We start from the raw sequence: 20,028 nt of genomic DNA on the forward strand, positions 1-20,028 counted from the left end.
TGTTTGCTTGAGTTTTTGTTTTAAGTCCACTTTATGAACAGATAGGCTAATTGGGACTGGACCTACAGTTTAAAGTGAGATTTGGGTCACTGTGTCTTTCACCTGGTATCGAACCTGGGAACCATTGATTGCAAGGTGACTGTGTCCAGCAGAGCCTAAAGTAAGCTTTCTATATGTCAACAATGTTTGCATAAATCTTTGACCATTGACAGAACTCTGAACATCCATTCTTAGGCCTGCTTTAGATGCAAGTATTTCTTCTAACATTTTTGCTAGCATAAATGCTACGTGAATGCTTTAAGCAGATAGTACTTTGCATGGAAGTATTTTGGTTAGCACATCGAGCTACACCATCTATTGAGTGCACAGTATTTACAATTGAAACAACTACAATATTCTTCTATATGTGTACTGTATACCATATAAAATATTGTACCTAATATCATTTTATAGGAAACGTTATTCCTCTTGGTTGAATAGTTACTGGCTTTTGAAAATGTGAAGTGATACATTGTTTACATCTCACTGGGCTACTATTACATCTGCACGTGTGTCCTAGAGGTTGCTTCTGATTGGTTATGCTACGGAAATAGGATCAATCCTATCCTTGAGAAATACCGTGAAATATGCCATGGCATCTGAAATGCCACAACACTTCTCACTTTACACGGTAGCATTTTGGTCATGGCGTAAATGCTAAGGAAAATGCTTTCATCTGAAGCGGGCCTTAGGCATATAAATAACTTTGCTAATAATCTCCTGTGCTTGTGTGCACTTACTTATGTGTGCACACAATTGCATACATTTTTTGAATTAGAATAGGTTGTATGTTTAGACCAACTTGCTTCCTTTATGTTATGTTTGCATGCATTATTGAAATATAAATCTGAAATATATATATATATGAGAATGTTCTGTCTGGTTGCAGAATGCCATGGAATGGTGGTGGACATTGAGGAACTTACATCAGGAAGTGGCAAGAATTATCAGAAAATGGGTACAGAGGAGGAGAGTCAGTAAGTTGTTAAGAGTCATTTGAATATATGTATAATTCTATATTTTGAAGATCTTTTTAAAGTGCTGTACAAGTACCTGTACATCACTAATACTAGTACTTACAAGTACTAGTATTAATGAGAGCTCTGATTAATTGGCTGATATAGATTACAGCAAGATAATGATTCGTTATTATTCTTGATCAGTCTGTTTCTGTATTAAATTGTCCTTCGTACACAGATCTGTCATTTTTTCTAGTATCTGTATGAATGTGAAACCTAAATTCATACTAACTGTTTTCTAAATAGGACATAGTTTCTTTTTCTAAAGTGAAAAGTCATCACAGTCATTTGGTTATATACATTGATTAAGAGACCTCAGTAGAAATACTCAACATATTATATTGAATCTGTGTACTGTTATTTATTAGTGGCACTTAATTATAAAACTATATTACATCAGTGTCCGTAAAATTTTGATGTTTTTATATTGCTATCGCATTTTTTATTCAATGTGTGTGTCTTTTTTAAATCTTGCTTTGACCATGCATTGTGTTAACGTATAAGAACTTTTCAAAGATTTATCAACATGCATTCTTCCAAAGTAAGTCACTCATTCTTCCGCTGATTTAAAAAGACACAAAGGTGAAATAAGCAGTGATGATATTTTAAAGACCTGAGAACAAGGAATGAGTATTCATATATTTTTTCTGAACATCTTACAAGTCAACTTCTTTAGGTATAATCTAATCTTCTACTTATGACCTCATTTTCAAACAGTGTAATCTCTTTCATGTTATGGGAATGAGAGACACAGTAGTAAATAATTATAGAGAAACTTAGTACTCATGGTTTCCTCGAAGTTGTTTTTATTCTGTTCTATTAAGTTTGGTGGCCACTGCCATCATCCTCATTGGAACTTCATCGAGGATGTACTTCAAAATACAAATTTTCTCTGTAATTAATCAAATCTCTATTTATATCTGGCAAGAGAGAGTGAAAAATCCAAAAAGTAAGGAGTGACCATTTGTTAAGACACCCAAATCTCAGCCTAACTTCGATGTAGTACACCCCAGTAACATCAGTGTTGCAGGCCACCGAGGTTCTGGCATCTTGACAACCTGCAGCCAGTGGCTGCGATTGGGTCACAAAACTGGGGGGCAAGGTGCCAAAACAGTATATTTCCCTTTGTATATAAGGTTTAGCATAGTGCGGGGGCAACTGCGTCCCCCCCTTCGCCCCCCTCCCCCAAATTGCCACCACTGCTTGCAGTCAATATAATCCCCAGTGGGACTTGTGTTGTGACGTCCATGTATGTTTGTGATTGTTCCTTCATCCATTTCATCATATCACCACTCATCCCCATCATCACAGTTAACCAAAAAATAATGGAAATGTGCCGTGAAATAAACTAAATAATTCATTAACACATTCCAAAAAGTTTTTTTTTTTTTTTTCAAAACTATGAGGGCTTTTTTTTTTCAACCTCCAATAGGGCATGAAATCATAACCACAGTGAGTAGCGAAATGGGTTTATTGACAAAAGTTACGTACACGTATAATCTACTTTTCAATGTAATCACCAAGAAAATTCAGACATTTATCGTACCGATGCACCAGCTTTCAAATACCCTCTGCAAGGAAAGGTGCCGCCTGTCTGTTGAGCCAGGTCTGGCAAAGCTCCACATTGGTGTGGAAGCACCGTCCTCCCAATCACTTCTTCATCGCCGGGAAAAGGTGGGAAGTCACCCGGCACTGGGATGTAGGGAACATTTCCCAATGAATTTGTTGAAGAAGGTCTTGGGTTGAAGCAGCAACATGCGGTCGGGTATTCTCATGAAGCAAGACAATTCCTGAAGACAGCATGCCTTTCCAGCAGACAGCTCATTCGATGATGAATTTGCGCTGCATTGTCCCCCTCTGCCTGTAGAAATCGTATCACACTATGCACCTCACACTCAGCAGGAGAGTCGATTGTAGCTGACATCTCTACTTGCCCGTCGTTCAGCTTCAACTGAAGCGTTGGCCTTTGCAGTGGTGGTGGTAGTAGCAGGGGGGACACAAATCATGCCTTGTGATGCCTCGCTTCCTAGTACTTCATGGGCTTTCTGGCGTCACCATCAGAAGTTGAAAAAAAAATAGCCCTCGTATGTAGTTAGTTCTATAGCACTTGTGAGAAATTAGTCTTTCCACATTAATAGGTAGTAGAAATAGACAATTGGCAAAATAGAAATTTCATGTTTCAAATTTTGTAAATTTTTATTGTTCTTATTAAACTCAACTATACCTTTTTCAATAATTGTTATGTAACACATATTTTTACATAGAATCACTCATGCACCTGGTGACTTGTGTCCAGCAAGATTTGGTTGTCCAGCTGCCCGGAGGGAGCAGTGTCGTCAGCTGGTGCAGGAGTACCATGCAGAGCAAAGGGCACCTGAGCTTGGCGAAGCAGAAGACCAGTTCATCATGGAAGACGAGGATAAATCTCAGATTATGAAACATATCGTTCTCCTCTTGTTACTTGTTTGTTCTATGTTCGTGGTGAGTAGAATGTTAATATCTTCCATCTGTGCTATAATCCCTTACACATCTTATTTCCCTCACAATTTTAAAACAAGGGGAGGGGGGTGGGGTGGAGAATGGGATTTAATTATTTGTGTAATGGAAGTTATTCACTTTATGATTTTCGATGGTTAATATGGTCAATTTAAAATCTTCATTTCACTCCCAAATTTTATTAACAATTCTTTTGAGTAAATATAAATACCACAATCATTTAATAACAAAACCCATCACACAAATTTGTATGATAATAAGAACAGTTCAATCTCATTTTTCCACATTTAACAAGAACAACCCTATACATGTATCATTTTTCCATTTTAATTTCATTTCTATAATTACAATTAGCATTCTTCATTCTTTTAGGAAGAAGAACACATAATGAAAAGTCTGTCTATGGCAGTAGAAAACTTCTTACATCATGTGTCGGCAACATATTTGTTGAAAACAATAAAGAACACACAAACAGCATGATAAAAAAACACTTTAGTTCAGGAGTTCTTCCAATTCATCTCAGAATCAGGGCTGATCGAGAGGCGACGGAAGGGACATGGTTGAAGTTCCGCTGTCATTACTCTAGTGCGTCCCTTCCGTCACCTCTTGACAGGGCTGATGATGATTCCGAGATGGAATCGAAAGCTTGGAAGAACTCTTAAAGTGTTTTTATCGTGCTTTTTTTTATTGTTTTCAACAAAAAATCTGTCCCTGTAAATCAGTCAAGCTGAACACCAGTCTGTAGAAAATATGGCTTTAACGAGTCTACTGCAACCCAGCATAAAACCCATCTGACCATGACCCGGAGTAATCGACCCTTACTAAACAAATACATTTCAACAATTTGAACAAGTGAAATATCTATTAATGAACTATAAGTAAATTTAAATAAATCACTATCAGGCCATGCAGGCCAAAAAAAAGAAGTACATGGAGTTAAAATATACTCAGCCTGTGTAAGGGGTATTTGCCCAGTCTCCAAGTCAGCAAGGTTTTGATATGCCAAACTCTTCAATCATACATCTCTGAGGTCTAGCCAGTGGTAGAACTTGCTTTAGTCGCATGATAATACAAGTCTACTTGACATCATTACATGAGCTATATTACTCTGTATGCTTGTAGTGCATTTATTTTGTTTGTTTTGTTTTGTTTTGATGTTGCTGATGTTCGAGTAAATAGTATCCTATAGAGAGAGTAAATGCTTACATAGTAGTATTAAATGAAAACCATGTGTTTTTATGTGTATGCTGCAATCACCACTTCAGTAGTCAACTACAGGGTTCTTTGTAATCAAGGGCCAGTGGAGGCACATAGTTGTTCAGATTTCACTTTAAACTGTAGGCCCAGTCCTGATTATCCTGTGTGTTCATAAAGTGGACTAGTCACCAAAAGTTCCAGGTTTGAATCTTGACTTGGCCATAGGTGCTCCTTTTGTTCCTTCATTAATCTCATCTAATCATCATTCATCCTGATTGTTGCAGTTAGCCAAAAGTGGCAGAAAAACTATGCAAAATATGAAAGAAAAGCAATCAATCAATCTTTTACAGCACATAATTCTTTTTTATTATTATTATTTTTTATTGTTTGAATATATTGCATCCATGCATTACAAGAATTGGGATTAAGGACCAAAATCAATGCTGTGTCCATAAATTTCAATAGCTTTTGTTTGAAACTATAGCTCAGTACACTTAAAAGTAGAAAGTGCCTTTTTTTCCTAAGCCACTAATATATGTTGTGCTTTGCAGGGAATAGCTCTCTGTGTTTGGACATTGATAATGGAACAGGAATCAGGAATTTACGTCGAATTATCATTCCTAGATGGTGCTCTTAATTTTGGACAAAGTATATTTGTATTTGTTATATTTGGACTTGACACACAACTTGTAATTGTTCCTTTTGTGAAGAGGTGAGTTGATTTTTTTTATTATCCAATATTCAATTTTTTTTATGTATTTTTGTTACGTCTAGATCAATAGATTAATTTATGTTAGATTTGATTTATATCTAGGTTAATAGTGATGACAAATGTTTTGATGAGGTGTGGAGTTATTGTAATATTCTCCTATTATGCTTGATCTCTAATAAGAATATGTATTTAACACTAGAACGGTGAAGGATCTGATACCCCCTATAACAGCAGAAATATGTCATTTTGACCCCTCATAAAAATGCATTTAAAATTCTAATTATTTTAGAATGGGAACATATTTTTAATTGATATTATTTTCTGTACTTGATGTATTATATTCAGTGTTTAGGTGGTTTGTGATACATTTTGATTACAAATAAAAATTATAATCATCAACAACTGAACACTACAGAATACGCAACATTTTACCATGAGAAACTGCTACTTGATGCGACGTGTTTGGAGACATCTTTCCCGGTCCAAGAACAGTACCTACATGGCAACATGTAAACTGTGACAATTGGTAACATGTTAGAGACAGGTTGACACAGGAACCACAACCTAATGCTGATATTGCATCAAACAATATTGAAACTTTACAGGAGTCAAATTAACCCCTCCTGCTGTTCTAGGCTTATAACATGAAATTTCAGAGAATTAAATTTTATTTTTGTAGATTTCAATATACCATGTTAAAAAGAACAAAGAATTATGAAAAGTCACAAAATTTTGAGGAATGACCCCTCCTGCCATTCTAGTGTTATAAAAGTACTTACAATTGGTTCTGTCACTTTGTGGTAGTGTATGCTACAGTTGCTAATTTGATCATAAAATTATGTGCCTAGCATACAAGGGGTGACCCCAAAATGAATTCTCTCTTCCATATAGTACACCCTGGACTGTATTTTGCAGACTGACGAGGCTCTGGTATCTGAACCCATGGCCAGTATAATCCTCTATGGGACTTACGTTGTGTGGTGTCCACTCATGGATGTGATTGTTCCTTCATCTACTTCACCTTATGATCATTTGCAATTAGCCAAAAGTGGCAGAAACACAAAGCAAAATTAATCGTTCCTTCATTTGGTACAAATGCATTTGAGTCATGTTGTAAAGTATGTATTAGGAATCAGTGCTGTAACAAATCATACTGCACAGAGGTGGTACAAATAAATTGAGGCTGGTCAAGAATCGCTTAAAGATGTAATCTGCTTTGAAAAACCATTGGTCATGAATGATGAAGATTTGAAGATCGCAATGGGAAATTATTCCTCCTCAATGTGTTACAAACTTGCAGAAGTATTACACATAAGTGTAATTGCATCTGCATCAACTGGGGTACTTGTGGAAGTAAGTGGGTCCCAACCGATTTCTTAGCAAGCAGTAAACTGTCAATGGTCTCCCTTCACAACATTGACCTGTTTATGGATTGTTTGTTGCTGGATACTTGTTGTATGGATTGTAGGTGTGGGTGTGACTAAGTTAGTCTTTTCTTCCATCAGTCTTTTCTTATGATAAATTTCAACTCTTTTCTTCCATCAGTCTTTTCTTATGATAAATTTTAACTCTTTTCTTCCATTAGTCTTTTCTAATGATAAATTTTAACTCTTTTCTTCCATTAGTCTTTTCTTATGATAAATTTAAACTATTTTCTTCTATCAGTCTTTTATTACAATAAATTTTAACTCTTTTCTTCTATCAGTCTTTTCTAATGATAGATTTTAACTCTTTTCTTCCATTAGTCTTTTCTAATGATAAATTTTAACTCTTTTCTTCCATTAGTCTTTTCTTATGATAAATTTAAACTCTTTCCTTCCATTAGTCTTTTTTAATGATAAATTTTAACTCTTTTCTTCCATTAGTCTTTTCTAATGATAAATTTTAACTCTTTTCTTCTATCAGTCTTTTATTACAATAAATTTAAACTATTTTCTTCTATCAGTCTTTTATTACAATAAATTTTAACTCTTTTCTTCTATCAGTCTTTTCTAATGATAAATTTTAACTCTTTTCTTCCATTAGTCTTTTCTAATGATAAATTTTAACTCTTTTCTTCCATTAGTCTTTTCTAATGATAAATTTTAACTCTTTTCTTCCATTAGTCTTTTCTTATGATAAATTTAAACTCTTTTCTTCCATCAGTCTTTTATTACGATAAATTTTAAATCTTTCCTTCCATTAGTCTTTTTTAATGATAAATTTTAACTCGTTTCTTCCATTAGTCTTTTCTAATGATAAATTTTAACTCTTTTCTTCTATCAGTCTTTTATTACAATAAATTTAAACTATTTTCTTCTATCAGTCTTTTATTACAATAAATTTTAACTCTTTTCTTCTATCAGTCTTTTCTAATGATAAATTTTAACTCTTTTCTTCCATTAGTCTTTTCTTATGATAAATTTCAACTCTTTTCTTCTATCAGTCTTTTATTACGATAAATTTTAACTCTTTTCTTCCATTAGTCTTTTCTAATGATAAATTTTAACTCTTTTCTTCCATTAGTCTTTTCTTATGATAAATTTCAACTCTTTTCTTCTATCAGTCTTTTATTACGATAAATTTTAACTCTTTTCTTCCATTAGTCTTTTCTAATGATAAATTTTAACTCTTTTCTTCCATCTGGGCATTTACTGAATAGATGTTGGGCACACCTGGTCCTGCCCTCGGACACAACCCATGTTGACAGTACACCTCTTAATTTTGGCAAACACGTTTTTATGAACATGTCATAATTAACCCAACTTGATAAATGCTCTCAGAGACCGCCAATACACATCGAAAATTATTGCAAGTGACTGCATAACTGTTTGTGTTTAGTCCATGTTTGTTTTTTCTTTGTACAAAAACTTTTTTCACCTTAGTAAGATTTTCCTCATACTGAACATTCATGTAGAGAATCATTTCTTGTTTAATGTTTTAAAAGATATTCATATAGATAAAGTTAATACCCAATGCAAGGTTTATGTCTCTATGGCTTTTAGTACGTCCAAAGTCTTTGTAGTGTGACTTTTCGGACACCACTACAGTTGTAATTTCTGCAATTGCCACATTAAAAATATTCCGCATTTGTGTATGTAATAATCATATTAGGGATGGGACAGATTAATTGGCCGATATAGGTATATATTGGTGAAATTACCCATTATTTTACCGATCTGATATATCTGTAAATATGTTATAATTTATGCAAAATTCTGCCATTTTGTTATAATTTGTATGGATAATCTCCATATCCCACTTTTTAAAAAAGTAATTGTCCAAATATACTTCTTTTGCACTGTAGTCACCTTGAAACAGGGATGCCCCCCCAGGCCCATGACGCACTCTTCCCCCCGTTTATGCTGATTTAATTACTCAAATTAATCAAATTTGTCACAAAATTTGCGGAAAAATATAATACCAGAGGTGCAACTACAATTTTTTGTCGGGGGGGGGGGGGCAAGTATCAGGATAAATGTACCAATAATAATAATAATAATAATAATAATAATAATAATAATGGCAGCTTTATTATTATTACTACTACTAGTAGTATCAAAGACGTTATTATTCTCATAAATTACGCAAAAAGAGGGTAGAAAGAAGTCTGTGCTAAAGCATTTGTTTGGAACAAAACGATTTGAAATATTTTTTCAACACCATCAATTTCACATTAGCTAATAATGAAAATCAAGCACACAAACTGTATTTTTGAATGGCAGAAAAATGCATTCAGAAGATACATGTGTAAGTTTCATCTACAACATATGTTTTCCACATATGCAATATGGAGCAACATAAAATAAGAAAATATATATGCAACAAGCTAACACTAAATTGTATACATATTCAAAGTTTATTCAATACAAATATACAACACATATTATTGAAATATATTACATTACAGAAAAGAAGTACACTGCGAGTGAAGCAAGCAAGAAAATTTTTAGATCCAATTTTTGCAATTGAAAACAATATTGATTTACTAGGGTGCAAATAATTTCACTGGATGCCATGGCATTCTCTCTTTTACAACTTTTTTTTTTCATGTAGATCATTCGGTGCCCATGCCCGACTCTCACCGCCCCTAGCTACAGCTCTGAACTTGACGAAAACAAGAAAAGCAGATAATGCGAGCAAACAAGACAATTTTACAAAATGAATTTTTATGTGCATAAAATTTGAAATCAAGGGGGTAATTGATCCTCTGTGCCCCCCTGCAGGTGCCCTTGGCCATCAATGTTTGTCCCCTTTGCCCCCTAGAATTGACTTCTGGGGGGGGGCATTGTATAATACAGACATATTTAAGCAATATATGTTTACTTTATATACTTAGGCTCACTGCCATTGTTAGTGTCAACCTTATTCTGCACAGTTTGTCTGCTCAACTTCCCTTGTATTAATGCGAATACCATGCCCCCCTTCCATCCAAACCTATTCTAAAGGCATAAGAGGTGCTGTTTCACTTCAACCCTATCACCGCAATCACCCACAGGTAGGTAGAAAAACTATACATAATAACCAAAACTACCAAAACTAAAAATCCATAACAAGTCAATCAAACTATATGATCATCACCCTACATTTTTGTGTGAAGATCTGTGTCATGAAACCCCCCCTGTGGGCACCCCTGCCTTGAAATATGCATTAAAGAGGTTGATGATCCATTCAGGTTCATCAAGTACCATTTGGAATTTTATATTGGATCGGTAGAATATCAGGTATCGGTATCAGTAAATTTTATATCCGAAGTTGATCTGTATTGCCTGAAATTTCATATTGGCCCATCTCTAAATCATATGATTCAATCTGTTAATTTTATGTGAGTGAAATGAAGAGTTATTGCAATATGTACACGCTATAGTCATGAAATAATTTATGTATTAAATTATTACAGGTGGCGTAGGTTTTGGTATGGAGCAGAAACTTTGAAGCTTCCAGCTTGGAGCGAAGTAGACTTGGAAACCAAACACATTTGCGAGCAGTTCATCACTTACCACGTGGAACAGTGCAAGAGAGATATTGCGAGGGACAGAAGGTAACATTGCTAAAGAAAGGAAAAAAAATTATCAACTAACTAATTCTCTAGCCTTCTTAAACCTGAATGTTTATGGCTGCAACAACTCAAGCCTTCAATCTGTCTCTATCCTATAAAAGGTCATGTATTAGTTAATGAACACTCAGCACATCTACAAGTTGTGCCCTCAACTTCCTGCCAATGTGGAGAAGTTTTATAATCAATTAATCATTTATTTTTTTCAATCCCATTATGGCAACTTCATTGTGATACTTTTTATATAGAAATTTACAATGTGCAAAAATCCCATTTCCGATATCCATATCAACACTTATTTCTGAACTTCAAACTAGGATTATGTGGATCTTGTATAGATTTGCCTGGAAACATAACATCACAAAATAGACATGCTCACAACCCCCAAAACAAACGATACCAAGACAAACTACGAAATCTCACCATACCTTAGGAACAGAAAGGTCTATAATACTGAAAAAAGTGACAATGGATAAGATAATTTTTTGAGGAAAGTGAATAGCAAGATCAAGCACAATGAAACCAGTGCTTGGCAACTTTGGCTAGAAATTGCTTAAAGGCGATGTGAGCCAATAAAAGAAGAAGAAGCTCGAAGAACCTGTATGAAAAATTCTAGATGGGAAGGAAGAATGGACAATTAGAACAATACTTTATGTTTTGGAAAATTAATATGTATTTCGATACTTGAGTGTGGAGGAAGATTAAACATAAAGGGATACCAAAGGTCATTGTATGTAATGTAATGCAAATAAACAAAAATAATACTGTAATTGTATTATTGATAGTGCTGAAGGACATGTCCCAAACAATAAACAAAGCATTGTTCAAATTGTCCATTCTTCCTTCCCATCTAGAATCTTTCATACAGCTTCTTCCAGCATTCAGTCAATTGGGACAATGAGCATCATATGTTGATCTATTGCTTATTTACAAGATAGAAAATTTGGCAACATTTAGTGCATCAGACACTAATTTGTTTTATTCCATATGCAGCATTCAGTTGTGGTTAGGAAATTGAGACATGGAAATAAACAATGTCATCCAAACATTGGTTTGACTACCAAACCAATACACTTTTTGCTCACAGAGGACCGAGGCTGTACATCCCCCATGATGTTCCATTTTCGGGTGTGTTCTCTACCCTAGTAACATGGTACTCGCAACAAACAGGCTAGCTTCCAAGTAGCGGTACGATTGGGCCACTGATTCGAATCCTAAGCGTGCAACTCCTCTCTTTACGTACCGTTTCTGGGGCACAAAGGTTCTCTGTAGATCCAAACTTAAATGAACACTGATTGCTATTTTCAACCAGGAAAGGAAGTATGCTAAACAACAGAATGCAATACACAGTTTATCTAAGAAGGTATCCCCCCTTTTTGCCACTAGACTTACAGAATTTTACAAGCAAACAAATAATATGCCACCAGTAATTTCAAATGCCTTGATTTATTTCAACATATCTATCACTTAACAATGAATAGCACATGTAAATCGTATCAACAGTTTTATCACAGACACAATATTAAATACACCAAGAAACTGTTCACCTAAGCTCCCTTTTTTCTGAGCTAAAAGCCATCCTAAAGAAACAGTTAAATTGCCCGTTTATAACATCAGCCATCCTTACAATTCAGCTGGCATTCTCGATTCAAAAGAAAGGAAAATTACAGACGGTAAATCTGGTTGGAATCCTGTATGTGAAATGAATAAATGAGCCTTTCAACCTTTGAGGTGTTCGCAAATCTTACAACTACATATTTAACTTACTTGGGATAATGGTTCCGCTGTCTGACACTACTGGAGTATTGGACAAATAACTTACGAAAAGAGGCACAGGCAGAAAATTATCACAAGACTCACTAAGAAATAATAATTAATCAAAGAATCAACGTGCTCAACACAATTAAACTGAACAGAAAAATCCAACACTTCCGCAACATCGAAACGACATAACCGATCCTTTTTAATATACTATATCCATTATACTCTTGACCTATCTGGGGGAATCAAACCCACGACTCACTGAGCTGTCTCCTGCTGCACTCTCTTGCTGCCCGATATGTGCTCGTACGGGAACCTGGCTGTCTCCAGTATGAGCAGGTAGACAAAACATGCAACTCTAGGAAAAAGGAAGAAGTTACTTAAAAACCACAATAGGTTGCGTAAATTAACAACCGAAAAACATCGAGACTGGAGTGCAAAAGAAGGGGGTGGAAGACAGGGAAGATTGTGAGGAATTAATAAAATTAATTCACCACACTGTGTAAATGAACCATTGTGAGGAATTAATAAAATTAATTCACCATACTGTGGAAATGAACTATTAAGAGATAAAGTGGATTAAAATGTATGAAACGTTTACGTATCATTCTAGGTGGCGCTTGAAGCAGTACTACAGGGTATTCCGTGGGTCTGAGTTTGCGGAATGGCTGATTCGAGTAGGACTTGCACATGACGAAGTGGAAGCTTTGCAGTACGGTAGAAGTCTTGTAGATGGCAGAGTTATTAGGCATGTGGATAATGAACACCATTTTCAGAACAGTGCTTATTTTTACGAATTTGTTGCTCATTAAGCAAATCTCATGTATTATTTTTCCCAGTGAGAAAGCCATGTTTTATTTTTGGACGTAACTTCAATTTTATTGTTCTCATATTGATTATGTATGTGTGCATGAATGGCTGAAAAGTGAAAGCATGTTTGTTATGTTGTGTTTTTGTTAATGTCTGCAGTTATTTTTTAAAAAAAGAATCTTCTGTTTTATAGCTTTAACTGAGAATTTATACCTGACATTGTTTTGTTGTGAATATTTGTGTTATTTTACATCGAAGCTGTGTTCATAGGAACAGGGGTGGCAAAGCTTGCTTTACCTAACAACCACAATACACAAATATTGCGTACATATTTTTTTGTTACATTTTAGCAAAAATATTACGAGGCATGTGTGATAATATTTATTCATTTCATGGTTTTAACACCTAATTTATATGAGTTTTATTAAAAACAAGGCACGCGTGTATATGTATAATCAGTGTTCTAAGCAAGTCTTGGCTGATTAAGATTTTAATTATATTGAACTGATATACTTATATCTACATCTACATATTATATTACTGAGATATCCATTGCACTACAGAAATATAAAAAATATATGCATATTTGTAATTTATTGACATTAAATGAGACTGTTAAACGTAATAATATCAGGGATAAAAACAGATATTTCGAAGATATTTAATCATCTTAGTAACTAACCAATCAAAATTTTTAATTATATAGTATGATAATAGATATGTTCATGAGGTACCAGATAATTCAGCTGACCTTTTGTTTATTCTCAGCATGTAATTATGGGGTGGCTACTCACCGGGAATTCCTTGAATTCTGGTAAATTATTCATTAATTGTTGGCTCCGGGAATTGTGTGAATTCTGCGTGAATTTTTTTCCGTAGATGTGAAAAATTGCAACTTTTATTAATCCAAATCCCATTGAATTATTTTTATATATAATATAAATGTCCTGAAACAAGTTTTTCACAGTTCAGCTTTTAATTTTATTAAGAAAGGAAAACATAGCTGCCTGGAAAATAAAAACAGAATTCTCTCAATCCGTTTCCTTTGTTAGTTTCATTTGCAGAGCAATATCTGTCTGATAGATGGACGATTATTGCAATACAAGATATCTTGATGAAGTTGATTAGGTAAATTTGAGTTTGAAGTTCTTATGCAATTAATAATTTTTCGTAGATATCCCGTAACATTTGCGACTTGTGTTTATTGATCTCTTTCGAGTCTGAATGTGTGAAATGACAACTCCACACCAGAAATTAAATATTTTCACACCAGAAATTAAATATTTTAAATATATTTTACCATTTAATTGAATTGAATTAGAATCTTTGGATATAGGAATCACCCAGACCCTTTATATTGTTAATATATTTTTGTGTATGTGTGTGTGGGTAGTGAGAGTCAGTAATATGTAAGGTTGAAATAGATAAAACATCTGCTTGTACCCTTTAATTTTTGTATACTTCGCCTTGAAAACCTGGGATTATACTTGAATTTTATCATTGCCCTAGAAGAGTAGCAACCCTGAATTATAAAGCTTCCAAATTTTCATTTACCTTTTATCATAATTGCAATGCTGAAAGGAGCTCATTCAATATATTTTTGCAAGCACACAGTATATGTCAAATAGTGGTTCGTGAGCCATACTGTAGCCACCCCTGACGTAAGAGTAGGTTTTAAGTAGTAACCAATGGAAGTATATCAGTTTATCAATACTAATTGCTGATAATTTCGTCAATGTGATATTTCTGTAAGTGCTTTCCACAATTCCTATTTCATTTCTTGTCATGTGAAAATAAAAAGTACAGTTAAATTGCTTGTATGTACTGTTTTTCACTGCATGGTATCAGAATTTTATGCTATCACCCATTGCTATTGGTAAACTTTTTATACGTACTTCCTGTCTCGGCAAAAATTTAATCTGTAGTAGATGGTTGCCTCATCTGCCTATAAGCTCCCGTGGCAGGAGGTTTCCAAGTGTGTGATTTCCAAACACACACAGTTATAAGAAGAAAATTTTAATTTTACATAATTCCTATTTTTCCCGAGAATAATTTGTGTCAATATACAAAATTATATTCTTCCTATTACTTTGTACTAATCTCATATCAGTAATTGTGAGGATAAGCATGTGATTTATATTTTACTACAATGTATAGAGTGAAAATTTTGTGCAGGGAACAATTTCAGAGAAATCTGGGATATTTTTGTATGAACAAAGACTAGTCTAGTTTCAGAGGTTGTGGTTTTTCCACAAATATAAGGATGCCTGTAAATAGAAAAGCAACGGAAATGGTTGTGGTGCTTTTAAAATTAAGTTGTGAGTAATATAATAACCCTAATAAAAATGTGTAAATTAAAAGTTGACAATGTGTGCAGATGTCTTGCTTCTCATGGGAATAGATATACATTGTATATATTACCTCAGAACTTTGTTGTTCTAGTATTTATTCCACCATATGTATTGCTTCACCTATTGAAATATTAGTGAAAAATTGTTAAAACATTGAATTTCACACTTGTACTCTATGAACTTAGGTATCACATCAGCTGTAGTTTTACTGTACTCTCCCTCCACCTATTCGATTCTCTGTGTATGTTATGTCTTTTCCAGATAAACTGTAATATCACATGATATATAGGCATATTCTGAAGATACATATGTGTATTAAGTATGTCAAGTCACATATTTAAACTTAACCTTACCATAATACCATTTTTCTGTGATGCAAACACAACTATAAATTGTGTGGAGCTGCAGATTTTCAGAAAAAAAATCAACATTTTTTTTTTACTTTGTTGGATTCATCTAACATCATTAAGGCCATGTATCAAGCTGTCTGGAAATCAAATCATGTTATTCCAGATTACAAGAATTAAGTAGAATTATCATCGGATGAGCTCTTTTGTTTTGAATTTTCAGAAATATCGTAACATACAGAGGTCGTGGGTTTGAATCATTAAAACGTTGTTTTGCACATGTGCTGTTCTAATGTAATATTTTTTACAGTAAAAAATTAAGCATCTTGAAAATGAACACAGAATATGTAGTTGGTTTGCCGTGCAAGGCACGTGGTGCAACAATTTGTTCAATAATTTCAAGGCTAATAATAATTTATGTACAAATGAAAAAAATCATGTCGTAGTTAGTTTAGCATCTGATAGGAAGAGGTCCTGGAGAGGGCTGAAGTACATGTCAGAAAACTAATGTGGATCTTTTTTGTATATTTAGGTTTATATGCGCATATTTTCATGTTTGTTTTCTGTTAATACTTTCTTCCTAATGTTCTTTTCCTCTCCTTCATGATTTTAAATCCATAATGAAAATTGTGTTTATTTGTTTGTATATTCAAAATGTTCTATAGAGCCACGGTAGTCCCATTTGGTAGATCCGGCTTCAATTCCCAAGGTGGGTGATTTCAGGTGCAAATTCATCCAGTAATGTGTCTGCATGAAGTGGCTCTGAGGTTCACCCAATCTCTAATAACCATGAGGCAGCATGAGCATGGTGCTGATCACACCACCTCCACAGAATGGCCACAATTGTGCATGTAAGATGCTACCTTCATCTCGTATTCAATAAAGTTATAGCATAGCATTTTTGTTTGTACACTCGCAGACACTTCTGGGTTGTAGCGATATCATTGAAAGCCAATAGGATCGCTATGATTGTACACTCACCTCACTTAGTACTCTGGCAGTTTGTTTCTTTTTCAGCATATTTGCAGAAGATACAATTTAAACCAAATTTCGTTGTCTGTACGTGTAGAATTGGCATCAAGTACCCTTTTGCCCATAGGTTCTGGTTCATTTTCTCAATGAAAATGTATCTTCTTATGGTGTTCTCGTTTTAAGAAAGTTACCATTTATGATATATTCAATATTTTCTAAGAGTAACATCCTTTTGTTTTGTGAAGTGATATTAGAAGAATCAGGTTTTTAATGAATTTTTCTTCTAAAAATTAATGAAGAAACATGGACACACTTCGTTGAGAAATTGTACACCACCATTCCTTATTTCTTTTTTTCTTTGTCACTATTCATTTGTAGCGAATTAAATGCTTATTCATGAATTCTATTGTTGTTTTGAAACCTGAAGTGGATGCTAAAGTCTTTCGAATTACACTTCGACTGCAGCACCATAGAATAAAGCATGCATATACATGAATCAAAACCGTATGAAATCACATATCATTTTAAGAGAAACATTAAAAAGATGAGAGATCAATTACTTACGTGTGTGAGTATGAAATGTTGATCAAAACAACGTTTCAGAGGTCATGACTGCCTCCTTCTTCATGTTAATGCATATTCCTAGATGCCTGATATGGTGTCATATTAAAAAAGTGTTAGTTGAGGATACAGGTAAAAGGTTATGATAAAAAACACTTATGAAAAAAATCCTGCATTGTAGCTGTAACCTTCACACTAATAAAACTCAAATCTAAAACCACACGTTTCCTATTCTAAAAACACTTAAAAGAAAAGTCCTAACTAACAACCGCTTACAATGTTTCTTTTAAGTGTTTTTAGAATAGGAAACGCGTGGTTTTAGATGTGAGTTTTATTAGTGTGAAGGTTACAGCTACAATGCGGGATTTTTTCCATAAGTGTTTTTTTACCATAACCTTTTACCTGTATCCTCAACTAACACTTTTTTAACATGACACCATGTCATGTGTCTAGGAATATGCATTAGCGTGAAGAAGGAGGCAGTCATCACCTCTGAAATGTTGTTTTGATCGACATTTCGTACTCACACACGTAAGTAATTGATCTCTCATCTTTTTAATGTTTCTCTTAATTAGCTGTGAGTAATACACACATCACAATATGTTATAGCATTTTAAAAAAATCTTACACTTAAATTTCCATACAACAGAAGAACTAAAAACAACAGATGAACTTTCAACTTTCATGTTTTCAAAGAAGCAAACAAGTGCAGTAAATTGAGTGTGCAATTTCGCATACTGTATGCTATCAGCTCGATTGCTCATTTAATTTGTGCTTTCGAACTGCACTGATGTCACTCCTGACAAGACCATAATTGAAGGCTGCATTTTGCACATTTTGGACACAAGCCATAATTTGTAGTGTTAATCTTTTGTTTGGTGTAATAAATTAATGTTAGCTTCTATATGCATACTAATTGTTCACAGTATAGTGCGACATATACAGGTTATCCGAAATGAAAATCTTTAATAATGAAAAGCAATAACCCTGTAGTATGTTGACATCTGTAGTGGATCTGCATGTGCAGAAGTTGTTGCACCAGTTTCCAAGATAAAGCAAACCTTTGGCTTTGCAGCAGAAAGATCATTGCTTTTCATTGGCTTGCATACTTGAAGTATCACCCACCCATAAGGTATGCATTAAAATATACTGAAATGCATATCACAGGCATTTGGTGTGTTCTGCTTTTAATCTCTTCTCAACTGTGTGTAGTAAAATAAGTTTAAAATAAATGTAACGTACCTGTACAACCATTCCAGTATGCACAACATTATCATGTTTGTATTTTAGGCAAATAAAGTATCTAACCGAGATGAATCAGTGACAATAAATATTCTAAATAATGAAAAAGAACACACTTTTGTAGTAGTCATTATGTTTCATAGAGTACAGACTATTTTATCTTTAATTTTTTTTAAAGATGTGCTTCTTACATTAATTCTAAAGGAAAACATTCAGTGCTGCACATATAATTTAAGATTGATCAATTTGTAATTTTCATTGTTTCAAACAATGTGTTATTTTTTGTAATAAAATTTTATGTATGTATTTCTCTGTTTTTTTCTTATTTACACACTTCACTGACTAAAAACTAGTTTCCAAGTAATTGTTCAGATGCATATGTGGAGACAAAAATTAAATGAAGTGCCCCTTGATACAGTGTTACTGAGTGGTGCCACTCTAGGGCATGTTTCATGAGTACATGAGTGATAAGTCACTCCCCATTTTAAAATGATTTTAACTTAGTGTTATACATTCCATTCATTGAAGTTTTGTTTGACAAGACTGAACATGGTCAACATTGCAGACAGCCAACAATGTTGACATCCTTAATTATATGTTCAGAAGAAGTCTACAGAAATCCACATTGAGGGTCTCTTGAAAGTAGCCTCTGTCAGTATAAAACTGCAACAATTCTCTTTTAAGCCATAGAAGCCATATTACATCTATTGCTTTCTGACAACTAGACAGGAAGATGGAATTTGCTTGCCACAGTTTAGTGAATGTCAGACGAAACTGATAACATTTTGTGGTCAGATGAGATAGTATTTGTTAAAAGGTTAGTATTTGTTAAAAGTTATAACTATCAATATTGGATGGGTGACAATTCTCACATTTGTGTGAAGAAGGCACAGGGATGTCTGAAGATAACAGTACTGTGTAGTATGATACGTTGCACAGTTATACTTGTTTGAAAATGTATCGAGAATGTTTGGGTTTATGTGGAACTTTGAATTATGTCATACATGGATTTGCTGCTGTCATAAAATTTAATTTCTGTCACCCTACACATTGGAACCAAAAAAATAGCCGCTCTTGACATTTCTGTGTACATAGAGACTAAAAGTTCAGAGAAAGTTTTCGTAAACCAGGAATTGAGAGAAGTTTTGGGGCAAAAATATGATTTTGTTCATTTTTTTTTCTCCACCCTGCACCATACCCCTCCCCCTCCTGCATTTCTTCAGATACATGGTGTATTTCTTTCAACCGCAAAAACATTCCAAAGGACCATGCTCTCTTGTGTTAAAGTTGTATTCATCTCTGACATTTCGTTACCAACTTACAGCTATTCAAAGTTCAAGGGACAGGACTTGTGGACACACTGTATAGCAACACTAGTTGGAGCAGAATTTGTAAGCAAATGAAGTCACAATTATTTAAAACTAGGGTAGTGACTTATCAGACACCCTGTGTAATAGAATACACTGCTTAATGTCGGGCAATGGTT

General features: G+C 34.2%; 1 protein-coding gene across 3 annotated transcripts in view; it reads left to right on the forward strand.

Annotated features, from left to right (window-relative positions):
* anchor (integral membrane protein GPR155 homolog anchor) overlaps window positions 1–17,353 on the forward strand; it is a 115,009-nt gene extending 97,656 nt beyond the window's left edge. For 2 of the 3 annotated variants that reach the window (XM_083135385.1, XM_083135386.1), the window contains exons 13-17: window positions 929–1,016; window positions 3,323–3,539; window positions 5,303–5,463; window positions 10,343–10,483; window positions 12,873–17,353. In XM_083135385.1, coding sequence (XP_082991511.1) covers window positions 929–1,016; window positions 3,323–3,539; window positions 5,303–5,463; window positions 10,343–10,483; window positions 12,873–13,071 — 806 coding nt within the window. In that variant the 3' untranslated portion in view covers window positions 13,072–17,353. The remainder of the gene's footprint in view (window positions 1–928; window positions 1,017–3,322; window positions 3,540–5,302; window positions 5,464–10,342; window positions 10,484–12,872) is intronic. The other variant, XM_083135384.1, reaches the window with a different exon arrangement.
* The last annotated feature ends 2,675 nt before the right edge of the window (window positions 17,354–20,028 follow it).

Source organism: Lepisma saccharinum, chromosome 14 (assembly GCF_977018435.1).
Source record: "Lepisma saccharinum chromosome 14, izLepSacc3.1, whole genome shotgun sequence".
NCBI lineage: Eukaryota > Metazoa > Arthropoda > Insecta > Zygentoma > Lepismatidae > Lepisma > Lepisma saccharinum.